The 18,492-nt window shown below is 46.9% G+C and overlaps 2 protein-coding genes across 2 annotated transcripts; one reads left to right on the forward strand and one right to left on the reverse strand.

Annotated features, from left to right (window-relative positions):
* The first annotated feature begins 4 nt into the window (after nucleotides 1-4).
* PSMC3 (proteasome 26S subunit, ATPase 3) lies at nucleotides 5-5,876 on the forward strand. The gene is made up of 12 exons (XM_014881888.2): nucleotides 5-331; nucleotides 421-501; nucleotides 2,038-2,163; nucleotides 2,900-3,004; nucleotides 3,099-3,161; nucleotides 3,622-3,759; nucleotides 3,887-4,030; nucleotides 4,254-4,402; nucleotides 4,902-4,998; nucleotides 5,142-5,287; nucleotides 5,456-5,537; nucleotides 5,657-5,876. Exons 1-12 carry the CDS (start codon nucleotides 305-307, stop codon nucleotides 5,765-5,767), a joined length of 1,269 nt encoding a protein of 422 aa, XP_014737374.1. The 5' UTR covers nucleotides 5-304; the 3' UTR covers nucleotides 5,768-5,876.
* Nucleotides 5,877-6,315: 439 nt separating this feature from the next.
* LOC106856486 (transmembrane protein 178B-like) lies at nucleotides 6,316-17,754 on the reverse strand. The gene is made up of 4 exons (XM_014881825.2): nucleotides 17,341-17,754; nucleotides 10,491-10,604; nucleotides 9,127-9,264; nucleotides 6,316-7,971 (listed from the first exon to the last, which is right to left on the reverse strand). Exons 1-4 carry the CDS (start codon nucleotides 17,720-17,722, stop codon nucleotides 7,727-7,729), a joined length of 879 nt encoding a protein of 292 aa, XP_014737311.1. The 5' UTR covers nucleotides 17,723-17,754; the 3' UTR covers nucleotides 6,316-7,726.
* Nucleotides 17,755-18,492: the final 738 nt, after the last annotated feature.

Raw genomic sequence — 18,492 nt, forward strand, 5'->3', positions numbered from 1 at the left:
GGCTCCGCGCCCCGCCCCGCCATGGCGGCGCCGCCATCACTCAGCAGGTTTGGGGGCGGCACGTGACCCGCCGGCCGCTCCCCGCCCCGCCGGCAGATTCGGCACGGCGGCCGCGGCCGCGATCGAGGCGGCGGCAGCGCCGGGGGAGCGGAGGGTGCGCGGAATTGCCGGGCCGCACGTCCCGCCCGGGCCGCGCATCCTGCCCGGGGCGCTGCCCCCGCCCTGCGCCGCCGGGAACCCGCAGTGCGGAATCTGCCGCCCCCAACCCGGCGCGGCGTGCGCGCGCCCGCGGGCCGGCGGAAAGATGGCGTCGGTGTGGGATGAGTCGGAGGTGAGGGGCCTGGGCCGGGGCCGGGGGCGGCGGGGCCGGGGCGAGCCGCGGGCCGGGCCCAGGGTGACGCTGCCGTTGTGCCCCCGCAGGACGGCGTCGGCGAGGAGGTGCTGAAGATGTCCACGGAGGAGATCGTGCAGCGCACCCGCCTCCTCGACAGCGAGATCAAGGTAGCGGCGGGGCCGCGCCGGGCCGGGGAGCGGAGCCGGGCCGGGGAGCGGAGCCGGACCGGGGAGCGGAGCCGGGCCGGGGAGCGGAGCCGGGCCGGGAAGCGGAGCAGGGCCGGGGAGCGGAGCTGGGCCGGACCGCCCTCCCGGGAGTTCTGTGCTGCTGTTGTTCGGGTCGGGCGGGTTGGCACAGCCACGGGGACAGCAGAAAATTAAACACGGTTAATTGAATCGAGATGGGCAGATTGAGGAATACTGAATCGCGAAGGTAGGAAAGAATCACGAGAAAAGCATGGACCCGAGGCAGCTGAGGGGGCGGTTGTTGGACGCAGCCATGGATGCTTTAGCTAAAGTTACACAGGCCCTCCCTGTCTCGTAGGCACGGGGGAGGGGGAAGTCTTGTTTTGTGGCCTGAGTCAGGTACGATCCTTGGGTAATTCAGGTTGGAAGGGATTTGAGCAGACCTCCAGGACAAACTCCTTCTCAAAGCAGGGTCAGCCACAATGCAGGCTACTCAGGGCTTTATCCGGTTGGATCTTGAAAGCCTTTAAAGACAGATATGGCACCGCTTCACAGAGTTGTCAGTGCTACTGCTTGAAAGACCTCGTGAGGATAAAGATTTGCTTTGCATACAGTCTGAGCCGCAGCTGTCTCAGTCTTTGTTATTTCATCTGCCTACTGTGTACTCCTGTCAAGTGTGTGGTTCAGTCTCTTTGATACCTCCTTCCCCAGCAGTTCTGTTCTCCTGCAGAACAAACCTCATCTGTTTCTCACAGGGCCCATGCTCCAGCCCCCAGCTATCTTGGTGGCCCTAAGCTGAACTCAGTCCAGTTTATCAATGTCTTTGCTGTATGGGGGGACACCAGAACTGGACTGAGTTCTCTAGGCAGGATCTAAAAGTATTGAATAAAGGGGACTGAACATTTCTCTCCATCTACTGCCTCCAGTCCTGATAGTACAGCCCAGGATGCAGTTTGCCACCCTTGCTGGCAGGGCACTGGCTGATTCCTGTTCAGTTTATTGTCTTATGGAGATCCTCAGGTCTGTTGCTCAGCCAGACAGTCACCAGCACGTGTCACTGCAAGGTGCACTTCCCTCCCTGGTGCTGGTGTTTGCATGTGTCCTCCTGCTTTGTAAGGTTTCTGTGTGGCAGCTCTGCCCTTGAACGCAGAGACTCTACCCCCCAGTTTGGTGTCATCTGCAAACATGATGAGAAAACATTCCATCCTCTTGCTTGTTCATTCGTGAAGATGTTAACTAGATAGGCCTGCCTTGAGATAGGCACGTTTTGCATAAAAGAGCACTTACAAATTTAGAATGTTTGCTGCCCAGTATTAGTAGTATTGAGATAAAATATTTAATAAATTCTACTGAGTAACTTCATCCTATACTGCTTCAGGCCCTGCAAGTAATTGACTTACTAATATACTTTATTATTCTTTAAAGCCAGTAAAGGTAAATATGTGTCTTATTTTTAAATTGCAGAATACAGTAAGAAGTAGCCTTCTTCATTTTGTTTCTTCTGTGTACTGATTGCAGATCATGAAGAGTGAGGTACTGAGAGTGACCCATGAGCTCCAGGCCATGAAAGACAAGATCAAAGAGAACAGTGAGAAGATTAAAGTGAACAAAACTCTGCCATACCTTGTCTCCAATGTGATTGAGGTGAGGGTGGTGGGCTCTTTCTTAGTGACATGAGAAGTGTGTGCAATTTATAGTGGCAGGGAACTCATCAGGGATTCAAGACCTGGAGTACTCTCAGACTACCAATGCTGCCAGAGCCAAGACTTTCAGCTTTTTCTGTTGGTTTTATTTGTGACCTAGAAGTGCACATCTCTTACCCACTTGTTCTCTGGGTCGTTCCTTAGGCTTTGGGTACTGTTCATCTGTACCTAACAACCATCAGAGAGTGACACAGCCCTTCTGAGTGTAAACTTGAGCATCTGAAATTGGACACATGCTCTCTGAAACTTGTGAAACAGCAAATGAAAGATCACGGCTCTGTTACTCCATCACATTCTTTCTGTAATTCAGTAATTTTGATGATAGGAAAAAGAATGCTGATAGTTTGCTATTAAAAATGGGATTGGTTTGTACTACTGTTTTAAAACTTAATGAGCTTAAGCCTTAATGTGAGCTGCTGTATGGGAGAAGGAATCAGTGCCATTAGCTACTACTTTGTTCTGAATTTTGTAACATCTTTCTATGCACTATTGCATGCTGCTTCATAAAGAAAGGAAGAAATCAATTTTTACAGGAGGGCTTTAATGCTTTCAGGATTCTACTGCTGACGGGTGATGGAAAGTTTTACTTCCAATGCATGTATGTTAGAAGCATTAATCCTGGGGTCATCCTGCTAGCCTGGTTACACTGTCATGTACTCTTTCACCCTGCTTTTCAGCTGCTGGATGTTGACCCAAATGACCAGGAGGAGGATGGAGCAAACATTGACCTGGATTCCCAGAGAAAGGGCAAATGTGCTGTGATCAAGACCTCTACACGTCAGGTAAGACCCATGTGCCCAACCAGGTGAGAGGAGTGATGCAAAGGATCTTCTCCTGGTACATCTGGTTTTGCTCACTTTGATTTCTTTCTTACAGACATATTTCCTGCCTGTTATTGGATTGGTTGATGCTGAGAAGTTGAAGCCTGGAGATCTGGTGGTGAGTGCTTCTATTGTGATAGTTAGATACGATGGTGGCCAGAAAATTGTGCATATCTTGCCTTTAAGAAAGAAGACAAATCTGTCCAGATTTCCCCAAGAGCGTTTCTCTACTAAAATTTTAATAGAAAGGTATTATGGGTTCAGTTAGATTTGTAGTAAAGAAAAGCAGTTTGGGGTGTAAGTCCTTTATACGTACAATTAGGTGCTGAAAGTTTAGAGACCACTTAGTAAGTTTTTTAAACCCTGTCTTTTTATTGTAAATAAACTGGACCACTCGTTTAAAATGTGGAGGGTTGACTGTGGCATTGTCCGCTCTGCCACGCTGGGGTGATTTGATGAATGCCAGTGTCAAAGCTGGTTATTCCTGTATCCCTGAGGTCTAGTAAATCAGCTTTGATTGCATGCTTATTAAGTGCTATCTGAGAGACCTGTTAAAAGCAAAGGACTTGTGTTTACAGGGAGTGAACAAAGACTCTTACTTAATCCTGGAGACTCTGCCTACTGAGTATGATTCACGGGTGAAAGCCATGGAGGTGGATGAGAGGCCCACAGAGCAGTACAGTGACATCGGGGGGCTGGATAAACAAATCCAAGAGGTGATACTTTATGTATAGTTTCTGGTGTGACTGTGGACAACAGTCTTTGAGCTTCAACTCAAAACCACACAGCCTGGATCTGTGGAGAAGAATGGGTTTATGTATTAATATTTTTCTTTTTTTGTAGCTCGTGGAGGCCATTGTCCTGCCGATGAATCATAAGGAGAAATTTGAAAATTTGGGCATACAGCCACCCAAAGGAGTCCTTATGTATGGGCCTCCAGGAACAGGGAAGACACTTTTAGCTCGAGCATGTGCTGCCCAGACCAAGGTAAAGGAACCTGTGAAAGTGTGTGCCACTGTAGAATAGTACCTGACAAAGAATAAGAACACCTCCAGAGGAAGAAGGTCATACACACAAATTGGTGTTACAAAGGCTGGGATTTTCCTGTCTATTTGCTTCCTTGCTTGTTTTAATTAAGGGCTTCTTATAGTACTCAGAAGTGACCCTATTGTGAAATGAGGCCTAGGATTGATTCTCGTTCACTTCCCAGGCCACGTTCCTGAAGCTGGCGGGTCCACAGCTTGTGCAGATGTTCATTGGCGATGGAGCGAAGCTGGTACGCGATGCTTTTGCTCTCGCGAAGGAAAAGGCTCCTTCCATCATCTTTATTGATGAACTGGATGCCATTGGCACTAAAAGGTGAGCTCTAGTCCATATTGTAAAGTTCTTGGGAGCTGCCTAGCTGCCTCCTTTGCTTGTGTATGTAAGCAGAGCCTTTTAAAGCATGGCTTACTGAGAAAGAGAGTGTGAACACAGTCACAGATGGATAACAGTTGCCATAATCCTTGGGCTCAGGAGCAAAGTTTGCCAGACTTGGGATCTGTCTGGTAGCCTCCTGCTGTATAAAACTATTTTCTGATCACTGCAGCAGGCATCTGGAGATTTTCACCCTAATCTACTAATTGGGCCTGGACAACATAAGCCTCATTCAGCTATAAGGACTAAATAACTCTTAGGTGCTGCTGAGAGTTACTCTGGTTGCAGTCCTCATCATGGTAGGACTGTAGTTTCGAGGAAACATTTGGAACTCCTCAGCCAAGGAGCATGAACTGCATCATTCTGTGTTTTGATGTGATTAAAAACACAGAGACAGGGTGGTCAGGTTCATACTGACAGTTTAACCTTTGTTTCCCCTCAGGTTTGACAGTGAGAAGGCCGGTGACCGGGAGGTGCAGAGGACCATGCTGGAGCTGCTTAATCAACTTGATGGTTTCCAGCCCAACACACAAGTCAAGGTTGGGAGCTAGCAGGGAGTGAGGTCCAGGGTGCACTAGCAGGGGATGGAAAACAATGTCCAGGGAAGAAGCTTGGTTAATCTTTGGGGGAGAAGAGGCCTGTCTTCCAGGTGCCTCACACTGATGATCCTACTTCTACTTAGGTGATTGCTGCAACCAACCGGGTTGATATCTTGGACCCAGCTTTGCTCCGTTCTGGACGGTTAGATCGGAAGATTGAGTTCCCAATGCCTAATGAAGAGGCCAGAGCCAGAATTATGCAGATTCATTCACGTAAAATGAATGTCAGGTATGGCCTTCTGGGGCTCTTTTTGTCACTCAAAATGGTACCTCAGGGCTGAGAAGTGGTTGGCAGTCACTCTTTGAGAGCTCACTGTAGGGCTGAGGAAACTCCCTACATTGCTTTTTCTATTTGGTACCTGCTCTCAGACTTCTTTTTCCCATTTGCTCCTATCAGCCCTGACGTGAACTATGAGGAACTGGCTCGCTGCACAGATGACTTCAATGGAGCCCAGTGCAAGGCTGTGTGTGTTGAAGCGGTAAGTATTCCTCCATAGGAATGGCACTGATGGGAGGGAAAAGTGAAAGCTAGCATGGAGTAATTATTTGGAACTGGTGTGGTGCTCACATTTTCTTTCTAAAAACTCTCATTGGGCAGGGGATGATTGCCCTCCGCCGTGGAGCTACAGAGCTCACCCACGAGGACTACATGGAAGGAATCCTGGAGGTTCAAGCAAAGAAAAAAGCCAATCTGCAGTACTATGCCTGATCCCTGTTACTTCAAGGTTGTGGCCTTGGCAGAGGACAGGAGTAGACTGGACTGTATCACTTACTTTCTGTCTGGAAAAAATAAAGCATTTTTTCCCTTTAAAAACAAATCCGTGATGTGTTGGGGCTGTCGCCCTTGCTCGGTGGTTCGACATCTGTGTAAGGGAGGCTAAAAGCCTCCTGTCCACAGTGCCCATCTTTCTGCCTTTGGACCCTCCTCCAGCTAGAACTGGATTAAACCCTGCTCTGATACTTCTCATGAGGACCAAGAGGCTATACCACAGTAAGTATGCTGTGACATTGATGACCTGCAGCTCAGACAGCACCCCTGCTTCTTGCCTGCCCAGACAGCGAACAGCCTACAGCCTTGTTAAGAGTTTGAAACTTGTGAATACTCATTTTGCAAAGGTGAAACCGAGTCACACATGGATGATGTTTTAACTTCATCACTTGATCTTAACTCTTGAAGCTTTAACACTATTGCTGGTATATGTATATGAGGGAATCAGTCAGGTCGTTAATCAAAGAATTCGAGGTTTCATCCACTGAGCAAGTCTTTCAGTACTTTTAATGCCAGTTGAGAATTACAACTTCCATTTAAAAATTACACTTTTCATAAATACACTGACTTTAGCATTAAGTATCTTACATGCCACTGTATTGTATTTTAAATACAATGTAAACATCTCCAAATGCTGGCCATCTCATCGTTACCTGTGCAGTTTTTGGACGCTTGGGAGAGGGGCAGGGATGTAAGAAAGAAAAAAAGAATAGAGAGATGAAAGAAAAATGCACTCCAAAGTACTTTGGCTGATGTTCCTGAGTTAGCCCTAGTACTTGTGCTGGTACCAAGGTCCTTAGTGCTCATTTTGGAGAGGGATCTTGTTCCAGCAGAACACGCGTGTGTTCTTGACACGCTTGCGCTCAGGGCATTTGACATTGGAAGGGGGTGAGTGGAGAACTGAGCAGAAGCCACACGTTCCTGAGGAAAATACACTGTGGTTCCTTTGGACACTAATATTAGAGGGGGTTGTACATCTGCTATTTTAGCAGTACTGTTATTTGAGCTCAGAGAGAAGAGTTACTCATCTCCTTTCACAGAACAGGAGTTTCACCCACAAGTTAGTTCAGAAGTGAAAGTTGATCCTGGCAGCTCAAACGATGACATATTTTGAAAAATGTACCTGTGGTGGAATAGTTAAAAAGCTGCATGTTGCATACATCTCCCCATTAAAACAAGGGTGTGTTAGCCAAATGAGTAACCTTCACTGTAAGAAGCTGAGAAAAACTTTCCTCTGCTTTCCCAGAGTCTGTAAGAGTTTTCTTGGAGTCCTGCTGCTCAGTTACAGCTAGCTCCTTTTGGAAACACTTTGAGTAGTGAGTAAATAGCTGAATCCACATGGAATAGCACAGGTTTCTGATTTGAATAAATTAATACTAAGAATGGGCTAATTCTTTGGCCTAAACCTCGGCTTCGATCAAGGTTCTTTTGGGAAAGGATGGCCTGAGCCAACACTAGACATGCCTGTTGCAAAAGTGTTCAAGCCAACTTCACTTAGCTCCTTGCCCTAAATTGGGTCTGAATTACACAGACCTGCAGCAATAGAGTTGGTGCGTAAACATCCCTTACAACTGGACAATAACAGGACCATGGAGGTACAGTTCAAAAAACAGCACAAAAAAAGACACAATCTTGGACTTAATCCCTTGTAAACAGAAGAAAAACGAATTGAAGGAACTGTCCCCCTTAAACCATCAATGATCAAGTTGCCAATAATTCAAACCTGGAGATACTTGCAATGTCCTTGTCTGCGACTGGAGGCTGTAGCAGCGTCCCATGGGCTGGCATTTCAACAGCTCTGGCACTGCTCTCCACACGCTGACATGCCACCTCTTCCTGGTGTTAACCCACAGCTCTGCCCAGGCTGCGCTTTCCAGAGTCTCCTCACTCCCTCTGGGGTCACACAGCCCCATTTTCTTGTCTGGGTTTTTGTACGGATGCCCGGGAGGTGTTGAGTGATGGGGCCAATGTGCAGAGGAACCCCGCCAGCAGGGTGAGGCCCAAGCCCCCCCAGGCACAGAACATGGACCAGCCATAGCCATGACTGATGTCCTCTGGCAGCCCATAGACGTAGCGAGGATACCGGGATAACTCAAAATTGATCCCAGCTACGCATGTGCAGAGTGAGATGATGCAGCAAGTACCTGCAGGAGAAAAGCAAGAGGGTTCTACATTGCCCTCAGACAGGTTAATTATGCTCTGTTTTTTTCCCCTCAGTATTTGCAAAGTCATGAATTTTCAAAATCAAGAATTACTCTTGGGTTTTTTTCTGCAGTCCTACCAGCCACTCTCCTTATAATACAGAAAAAAAAAAAAGAAGGGAAAATATGTAGGACTACAGGATACCTCACTTCACAAATAATCAGTATTACCTTAGCTCCTTTCATTGCAATTTTTAACTCAGTCATAGTTCATCATGCTTTGATTCTCCTGAGACTATTTCCAGTGTCTAATGTCATCAGGTTCCAGACAGTACTTGGGCAGTTTCTCCTGTGAAAGGTAATTAGCTCACTGAATCCCAGGGCTGCAAAGTGCAGCACTTCTTGGTGTCCACTAGGAACACCCACACTTCTGCCAGCTGTACTCTAGGCCCAAAAAGTGTGCCCAGGTTTTTGTCATCTGCTACACATTCACTGAACACCCATAGAGAGGAGAAAAAAGCCTAAGAAGACACAAGGCACTCTAGTATGTCTAATATACACTAGTACACTAGACTCCAGGTATATACTGCCCCTTTTCAAGTAGAAAAATTAAAGTTCATAAAAACATTTGGTCATATAGAATGTCTGTTCCTACCCACAACAAATGGATGTAACACCCTTGGCAAGCACCGAGCTCACGTCCGTATCACCGGGCCAGTGTCCTCCCAGGCTTGGCCAGTTTGGACTTCATCATTACATGGAGATCTAAGCATCTCTGAGTACCAGAAAGGTGCTCTACATTAACTTATGTTTGTTTGTTATGATTCCTAGGGAAAACTGGGCTGAGCTGTCTGACATGAGCCAGGGGCTGCACACTTGGAGCAAGCCAGAGGACTGTGCTCATGGTGCACATGGTCCCCGTGGCTACACACCAGCTCTCTGGAGCAGAGGGCTCATACACACACATTGGGGTCTACTGAGAAACATGCAATAGCCGTGCAAGCACAGGTCCTGCCCAGTGCTGGAAGTGGTAACTGCACTGTGCTGACAGTTTGCTGCATTAAGTAACTGCTTCGTGTGGGTGTTGTGGGCTGTTACTTTTACAAGGTAGCAATACTGAATGTGGTGACTTGAGGAGCAGAAGTGAAAGGCTCTCACCTCCCATTAGGAAGAGCAGCCCAGCCACGTACTGCATGAGCTCCTGCTGTTTGCAGCAGCCCAGCACACCAATGATCCACCCAAACAGGATGATGGAGACTGCCATGCCAATGAAGCCAGCTGTCATCCGCCGCAGATCTGAAGGAAAAGGAGAAAAGCAAGACAAAAGATATGAAGATGGCAGTACCTAGAGAGAACAGCCAGGGCAGAGTCCAGACATGGATTTACTGGTTCTAAAGTTTATACTTCAGCCATGGATTTCTCCTCCTGCAGCTTCTTTGAGGTAGATAGTTTTCCCATTACACTGAAACTAAGGGAATCCATCTAAAATGGCTCCATTGTGCCAGGCACTGAGAGCATTTCTGTCCTGATCCAGAGAAGTACCAGCCAAATATTCCCCAGCATGGCACAGAAGGGGTGCATCACAAACTCATACAGTTAGTATGCAGGGGTTTTTTTTTTCTTTTTTTTTTTTTTGTGCAGCGTCTTTCTTGGGGATAGAGAAAAGGGGAGAAAATTTTCTGCTGAAAATAGAAACAAAAGAAGCAAGAAGGGACACTAGAGAGGACGAAAGGATTAGCACATGGGAGGCACGTAGTGTGAGCTGAAAAGAGGACTAGTGGGAGGACAGAAGTAGATAGCAGATCAATACAGTATTATGGGAACAACTCCAGTAACAAGCTCTAAGAAAAAGCTTGGGTACCAGTGACATGAACAGCACTTTCTTATCCATAGTAAAATTGCTGTTCTTGTCTCCTAGTTCAGTCTCCAGCTGACCAAGGCTTTCCTTGGCACTGACTCTCACATGACAGGGGCTATGTTAAACTATGTGAGCAATAGAACAAAAATAACAGAGAAGCAGGAGGAGAAAAAAACTGATTAAATAATTCTCAGTCGCAGGCTACAGGTCAGTTATCTGTGTGGGAAGGACTTGGGCATGAGACAGCTTGTGGGCCAGGTGCTGTTGCAAAGACAAACTGAGATGTTCCCTAAAAAAATTGGTCACCAGGGGGGTCGCATCAGGTCACTGGTGTGCACACAGAAAATTGCAACAGGATCTGTACAGTGATGCATCACCTTTGCTGTAAGCCAGGAACTGTCTGTGCCCAGACCCAGAATACAATTATACCTTGCAATTCACTATACATGTCGGTATTCCTGAATTCCCAGCTTTAAGCCCCTCCAAATCTCACGTCCCCTTGCAATCACACCTCTGGCTGCTTGCATTTCCTCACTGATCAATCTGTATCCATGCTTAGAGCCCAGTGCCATGCTTAGATGAGGTGATTCTGAGCCCCCAGCTGACATTGCATTAAGGCATTTAGCGATCCAAACATTCTTGTGCCCTGCTCCGGGCTACTTACGGAGGGCGTGCCACTCATCCTGCCGGATGGTGTTGGTGATGTTGATGGGTAAGTTGCGAGGCAGAGAGCTGGAGGTGTAGTGATACTTCACAGCAGTGCAGCGCTGAATAACTCCTGTAAAGACACATCAGTGTGAACAGCATGAAATCCCTCTGCCTTGCACTTGCTGCTGAGTTGGCTGGACCAGCAGAGCTCGCACAGGGGAAGTCTTAGTTCAGTAACAGAGCAAATGTAACCAAAAAAGAGCTGTTTACTTCAAAGGCTTTGGGATTAGGAGGGGAGAGGACCTACAAAGAAACACCGGCAAAGCAGGTGCCAGGTGCTCTCTCCAAGAAGCAACAGCTGAAGTTAAACAGTAATGACAGTCAGGATAAACATCTCCAAAAGCTTTCTAGAGGAACTGCTATGATCATTTTTGGGATGTCTAAGGAGACAAGAACGTGGCCAAGTACCAACAGGACTGCTTCATCTCTAAGAAGACAGAATTTGAAACACTTTGAAAATTTTGAATGAATGCTGGAAAGCGAACTGCCTAAGAGAATCTTTTGAATTCACTCCAATAGTCATTGGCTCTTTGCTTTACTTTCAATGAACAGTAGTACCCAGATAGGCTTGTTTCCATTATAGCTTAAAGAAAAGTGTACCCCAGATGTAAATGTGAACCTACAAACATGCTTTTCTTGAAAGGGATTTTTAATTTAGAAAATGGAGGAGAATAAACATGGATGGTGGAGTAGAAGAGAGCAACCAGACAGGTAAAAGAGCTAAATAGTACAAAAAGTTCCACTTAAACAATGGCTACAGGGTCATTTACTGCTATTTGAATGTTGGAGCAGAAGAACCATTCAAAAACAATAAACTGGCCAGTGAGCTAATTAAGCTGGTGAACAACCACTATCAGGGAGCTACAGATTCAGTGATCAGCTTTGCAAAAGACACCAGAGAACCCAGGAGAAGAACTGAGCTTCGTGTGGCTCCCACAGCAATAGAAGCATGATTTTGTTCTCTAACAATGTTCGCTGGGACTGTACTGACCTGGTTTCTGCAAGGACCTGCAAAGAGGAAGCCCCCATTTCACAAGATCAGAAGCTGCATACAAGAAGCCCAGGCAATTCCAGCCATCAGGCCAGGGAGGGAAAGGTGATCTGAATTTCCTCCTATTTCAAGCAGGCTATTCTCAGCTGTGCTTCCCACCCCTCTTCCCTTGCTGTGGCTCCCTGCTGCTTCCCCAGCACCACAGAGCACTTCCAGCTGCACATTTTACACAGAGGTGCTGCCCTTCACCTGCAGCCAGTGGCCTCTCCTGCTGAGCAGTGCTCCCGCCTTGCACTTACCTCAGGACAAGGCTGCCGAGCCACCTGAGCCAACCATCAGCAAGACAGCCCTGTGTCAGAGTGTGCCAGTTCATTTGAAAAGCCTGCAGACATCTGAGTTAAGAACTTAGGCCATATACAAAACATCACAGTATCTAATGAAATTTCACCTGTAACTGCTGACTGAACTCAATTTCAATATGGATACAATTTGCATGTGTTGTTGAGAAATATGTATCTAGAACAAACTAATGACATCAGATTTCAGATTAGAACGCACTGCATTCATTAAAAGTATGATCTTTGCACTTACATTTCCTGATCATAAAAGTAGTACATATAAAGCAGCATTTTAAAGAAGAGCAAGGATTACTATTTTTATAGCTCATTAAAGAAAAAGCAAAGACTAGAGATGTACATCCCTTATGATCAAAGCTATGGACTTCTCAGCTAAGATGTCACCAAGAAAAATACTTGCTCTTTATTATTCCAAGAGTTTAACATGTCAACTAAAACCTCTCCACCTTCTCATACAAAACTGGTTATTTAGACATTTTTAGATACCAATTCATTCTGCTTCTGGTTTTAAAACTGTACTCTTAATCCTTTCTTTCCCAGAATTCAAAGTGCTAATTTTATATAGGTAGCACATACAATTATATTAAAACAGCAACTTTGCATTTAAAAAAAAAAAAAAAAAAAGTTCAGGAGTACAGAGATTTCAGGGCTTTTGCTCAGCATTTAAATTACACAAGCACAAGCTATTTTTCCAATAACATTCCATTTTCCCAAGAGTACAGGTTGGACTCACTCTGATGTGAGTCTTGTGCAAAACAAGGGTGGCCTCACTCTGTAGATTTTCTAGAAAAGCTGAAATAGGCAGGCAAGAGAGTCAGGCACTCAGGGAAGCAGTGAGTGTGATCTCTCAGCTGAACACCTAAACCACTTTCACCCAGGAAATTTTAACATGCACCCAGGCAACCTTCAGTACCTCAATTTTGCATTTGCCATCGCTAGTCTGTGTTTCCCATTTTTTTCAGTGAATCTCTAGGTCTTATTTGCAGAGATGCCATGCACTCAAATATGGCCAGGTACTCCACGGGACTGCATTTAAAGTCATGTAACACCTTGTTCTCTAAGTACTCCAGAAAAAAAAGTAAAAATCAAAATCAGGTTTGTAGTCCCAAAGTTACTGGTAAGTAAAAAGTGTTTCAAAGTTCCAATAAGTCCTTGAACCTGAGCCTTACATACCTGACAGCACAGTCTACAAAACAGGGACTGCATGCTGCCCTCCATTTCAGAAACCTGCTAGCAAAGTGATTTCCCTTTTGTTTACAACACACTCAGACAAGCACCATAAGAAAGCCTGCCAAAATTAAAACCTTTGCCTTCAGGCAAGGGCTTGAATAGAACAGAGTCATGTGGTGAACAACAAGTGAGTATTGTCTGTTTTGGCACACAAGTACATTGGGAATACAGGACAGAAGGAGGCAGGTGCACAGGTCATTAGCTTACCATAAAGCACAAATCCAAGGAAAAGGTTAGATGGACAGCTTGATCCCAGCATTTCCAAGGGCTTTAACAGAACACTGTGAGAGTCACACTGCATGTACAATTTTCTCGATTAAAAAATAAACATGAACTGCAATGAACTGCATCCAGCAGTGTCACACTGACACTTTCATGGCCCAGCTACATTCCTGTGCCTCCTCACAGCCAACATTGTTTTTAACACCTTGTCCTCAACAAGGTTTTTTTTTACCCCTCACGACCCGACTGCAGACAGGTTCCCCTTGGAACTCACACAGCCCTTGGAAGAGTACATGTGAGTTTCTCTAGATGAGTCCTTTCTCCTGACTGAATACAAAGGATGCTTGCTAGACTAGCCAGATACCCAGGCAGAGCAAAGACCCCTTTTTCCTAAGCTGCCAGAAACACGGAAACACCAACCCTGCTGTGATACATTCAGTCTGTAATCCTGGGCTTAGCACGCCCTGACCTTCAGTTTACTTTTTGTCTCCAACTTTGAGACATGCAGGTTTTCTTTACACAATGTGCCAGAGTGTATTTATGAAGAAATGGAGGAGTTCATTTTCAATTCTGCTACGTGGCCCAGCATCAGAGCAGGTTGATTCTCACACAGCTGGGAGAGACCTGCTCCTGCCCATGAGCATCCACGGCCAGTTAAGAACCAAATACCATGTGAAGTCTGGCCCTCCCCTCCCTCATGCCCCAGGACCAAGTGGCCATTAAAGCTTCCTGGCATTTTCCTGCATTTCTGCCCAGGATTGTGAGGAGCATCACAGCCATGCTTTCACTCTGTCCACGTCATCACCAAGGGCCACCAGATCAAATAAATCAACTTTCCTTTAAAATACCAGAAGAACTCTTACAGATCACACTGACATATCATATTTACCACGGGCCATGACCAAGCAGATCAAGTTTATTAAACATGCCACTACAATAGATCCTCCACAGACCTCACAGGCAATCCTGTAACTCTTCCAACTTATCATCAGTCAGAAAGAATGGGAAGTACAGACACCAGGACTGGGTAGTTTTCTCTCAGTACAGCCCCAGCTGATGTGTTCCTCTGCTTAAGCATCCAGTGGCTCTTCTCACTTTCTCAGCTACATTGTGGTACCCAGAAGTCTTTTCAGTATATATGAGACGTACCAGTCCCACCCCAGAGACTTTTCAGAGCAAGCCTGAAAAGCAATAAAATCCCTGGTTTATCAACAGTGATGAACCTTTTATTTTTTAATTCCTTCAGTGTAGGGATGTTAAAGCACATGTTGTTCAATGAGCCCACAAAGTTATCCTGTTAGAATGGATCTTTCCCAACTCATCATTTTCTACTGTCACCATTTTGTAAGCAACACCTTTTTACAAACAGGTAGAGAAGACCCCTAAACAAGATATAATAAATCCCTGCAGGACCTTACTACTTAAGAAGAAGTCCATGCAGATTTTCTATTTTTGCTGTAGCATCACTTATTGAATGTGGAATCCACACAGCACAGGCTCTACAAGATGACGTGCAGTGCTCATGTTCTTACACTCAGAGAACCTCTCATATATGCACAGAGATCCTCTCAGTTTCCCCACCAAATGGTTCAGCTCTATCTATCTCTTACTGATTGCTAATCTCCATTTTCCCCATGTGGCTTTTATATAATTTCTTTTTTTTTTTTGCCTTTTAATTGTATTTGTTAAATGAAACTGTGTATTTTTTCACAGTTCCGAAACAGTGATTTTGCATTTTAGGAAAAATCTCACATATCATTCCCATCTTACATTTAAACATTTCCCACCTCTCAGTTTTGCACTACATTTTCTGACTCATTTTTTCCTTTTAAATATATGAAGTGAATATATTTTGATTTTTTTAATATCCTAGATATATAAATGGATGCTTGTATATGCATCATTAGCTACAATGCTCAAGTATGCAAGTTTCCATGAAACTGCTTTGTATTAATAGCAGTAGATAAATACAGGACTAGAAATCCATGGAATTATCTATATGGGTAAGCCTATTTATGGACTTAAGTAATTTATTCAGAATTCAGAAGAGATGCAGAAAGGAAAGAAATCTTACTCCAGAGAGACTAGAAAAAATGGAGACTATAAATCCAAACCAAAATTACCACAGAACTGTGAGAAAAAATAAAATTTACTCCTCTGTCACTAAAAGACCATAAAAATATCTAGATTAAGGAATACTAGGAATAAAGAAAGGCATCATACATCACTAGAGAGCCAGCTGAAAACTTAATGCAAATTGAGGAGGAAGTAGGACTTTCAGCAGTGCACAATAGTGATCTTCAAGTCACACCAGGTGAAAAAATACCTGCTTTTCCTTTTCAGAAGCCCCAGATCTGGTATCATGCTTGAGAGAAGAGCTCAGATGCAGCCACACCTGACCATCAGTCGGAAACAGCTGCTTAATCACAGTTGTCAAAGAAAAGACAGACACAGTGGGAACGAGGAAAGGCTGCTAGTAAAGCAGGTCAGGAGAAGGAATAAGAGAATCATATCTATTTAAAGATCTGATTCTACAAGAACTATTATTAATAATTTCCCTCTATAAGATGACACATAAATCTTTACAGTAGCAACTGCATTTCTAATAGGCAAAGAATGTAAAGGGAGCAAGGCTTTTTGTAGGGAAAGACTAGGTATTTTAGTAGAACAGATGGGAAAAAAAGAAAATAAAGTAGACAGAAAACATTTTGGATTTAGAGTCCTTCCAGTTTTATACATCAAACACTGAGGAAGACCATTCACCCTCTGTAATGCCCTGCTTGTAGAATGCAGACTCTAGCCTCTCTATGTGACTTGCTGTAGTGTTGAGAAAATACCTCAGAAAGATAAGTACTGAGGACCAAACTAGTATTCTTCTCATCCCTTCCCCCCATCTTAGCTAATCTCAGAGGGAGCTGAAAGCATTTTGCTTGATGTGAAGCAAAAAAATAGATAAATATTTTACGTGACAGCCACAATTAATAGAAAGTAATTAATGAGTTCCCTTTTAGTGAAAGGAGTTCAGCATAGAAATAAAAATGAAATTGCATAAAATGGATCCTAGGAGAATAAACAGAGAAAGAAGCTAAGCACACAGCACTAGAGTTTCGAGAAGTAAGAGCCACTGCTGTGCATTGGAAAGAAGGGACAAAGACGAGCTGAGATTCACAGTGCCAGTCTATCCAGCCTCTGCTGTGCAGGACTGGCGTCACAGTTGGAAGCCAAGCTGAAGAACTGCTCTCGCTTTCTTAAGATAGCATTTCCATTTTGTGCCTCAATGGAAGCACTTTTCCCAACTCCTACTCCCTCTGTGCTAATATGTACCTGCTGGAACACTAAGTCCTGTTATTTATCATTAACCATACACAACCCGTTGACTTCATGGGTCAGCCTGCTACACTGTTAGTACCATCAAATGCAGGACTTTTATTTATACTTTATGGCCCACTTGGCTTTGTACCATGTGCCACAACAGTGGAAGATCCATAGCTTTCAGTCCTGTCACCCTGGGGGCCCTGAGTGACAATTGCCACCACGAAAGCCTGGCAATCTACTGCAGCAACGAGAACTCCCTCATGCTAGAATGGGAACAACAGGTCCCTTTCACCTTGCTGCTAAAACCACAGCGCTAAAAACAACACTGCACGCTTCTCAGCACTCAATTAGAAGAAAGTGTCGGGGCTGGGAGGACGCCCACCGGCAGTCAGGCCCTGCACCGGGCCCCCGAAGGGGCTCTCTGAGGACGCGGTCCCACCCAGCACTGCAGCATTTTTAGCAGAGAGGGCGGCGCACGAGACCCCGGGATGGGGTCAGGGCCGCGCTCGCCGCTCCCCACACGCCAGGGACACCGGGAGCCACGGCTCCGTGGGGCTCCGTCCGCGCCCGCCCGCCGGCCCGGTCTCGCCCCGGCAGAGGCGGCGGTCGCCGCCCCGCCCGCAGCCCCGGCGGCACCGCGCTCAGCACCACGGACAGCGGCGGGGCCGCCGCCGCGCCCCCCGCCCCCGCACCTTTCCGGATGAGCTCCTCGCTGTCCGGCTCGTAGCCCGCGCGGTGGCAGCGCCTCCAGAGCCCCGAGACGGTGGAGTTGAAGCGGCGGCCGCAGTGCGAGTCCAGCGCGGCGGAAGCGGCGGCGGCCGGCGCGGGGGCCGGGGGGCGCCCGGGCAGGAGCGCCCGCGGGGGTCGGGCGCGGAGCGGCAGGTGCGAGCTGGGCGCCGACATGGAGCCGGGCGGGTCGCTGCGCTTGTGGCCGAAGCCGCGGCAGCGCTCGCGGTGCCGCCTCGCGTCTGTCTCGTACCAGGAGTCGGTGCCGATGGCCACGGCCAGGAGGGCGAGGGCGGCGGCGGCCAGGAGCAGCCCGGTGCCGCTCAGCGCCTGAGCCGCGGCCGCCATCTTACCGCGCCGGGGGCGGCAGGGGCGGGCGCTTCCCTGCAGCCCGGCTGGGGCCGCCGCCCGCGGCACCGCCCCCGGAAGGGACACGGGGCCCGCGCCCCCCGCGCCGGGCCCGGGCCCTAGCGCGGCATCGCACGGGCACGGCCGCACGGGGATCCCCGGGCCGCGCCGCCCGGCTCCTGCTCTGCGGACACAGGGCCCCGCCCTTGGCCGAGCCCCTGTACAAGGCGGGGCGGGGGTGCCGCTACCGGGGATGGATGGATGGATGGCCGGAGGAACGGGTGAGCGGACCCTCCGAGCCTCGCCGCAGCCTCCTCTGGCTTGCCCAGGGCAGAAGGGCAGAGACAAGCCCTGCTCAGGCCGCGGGAGCCAGCAGTTTTTCAAATGTACACGGAATGCAACCACCACCCGCCTCATCATTTGTTGGCATTTGGATTATGACTTCTCCTCCACTCTTCATTATCAGTTAATGGAAAATAAGGCCTGAAAAAGCTGAAAAATGTCCATCTATTTTATACAATGAAAAGCAGATTAAATCCAAGCCATTAGTTAATGTAGCATTTTATAGGGGCACAAAATCCCTTCTGATCCCGCTCGTTGTATAGGATTTGTTCATCCAGCTGCAGCACTATCAGTCAGTCCCCAAAGTCAGTTATTAGGGCATTGTCTCATCAATTCTGGCCTCCAGATAAAATGAACTAGTGATATGCTATGCCTAAACTACTAATTTAATGTCCAGTTTTGAAATCCCGAGCTTTTTAAAAGTAGTT

Source organism: Sturnus vulgaris, chromosome 6 (genome assembly GCF_052056855.1).
Source record: "Sturnus vulgaris isolate bStuVul1 chromosome 6, bStuVul1.hap1, whole genome shotgun sequence".
Taxonomy (NCBI): domain Eukaryota; kingdom Metazoa; phylum Chordata; class Aves; order Passeriformes; family Sturnidae; genus Sturnus; species Sturnus vulgaris.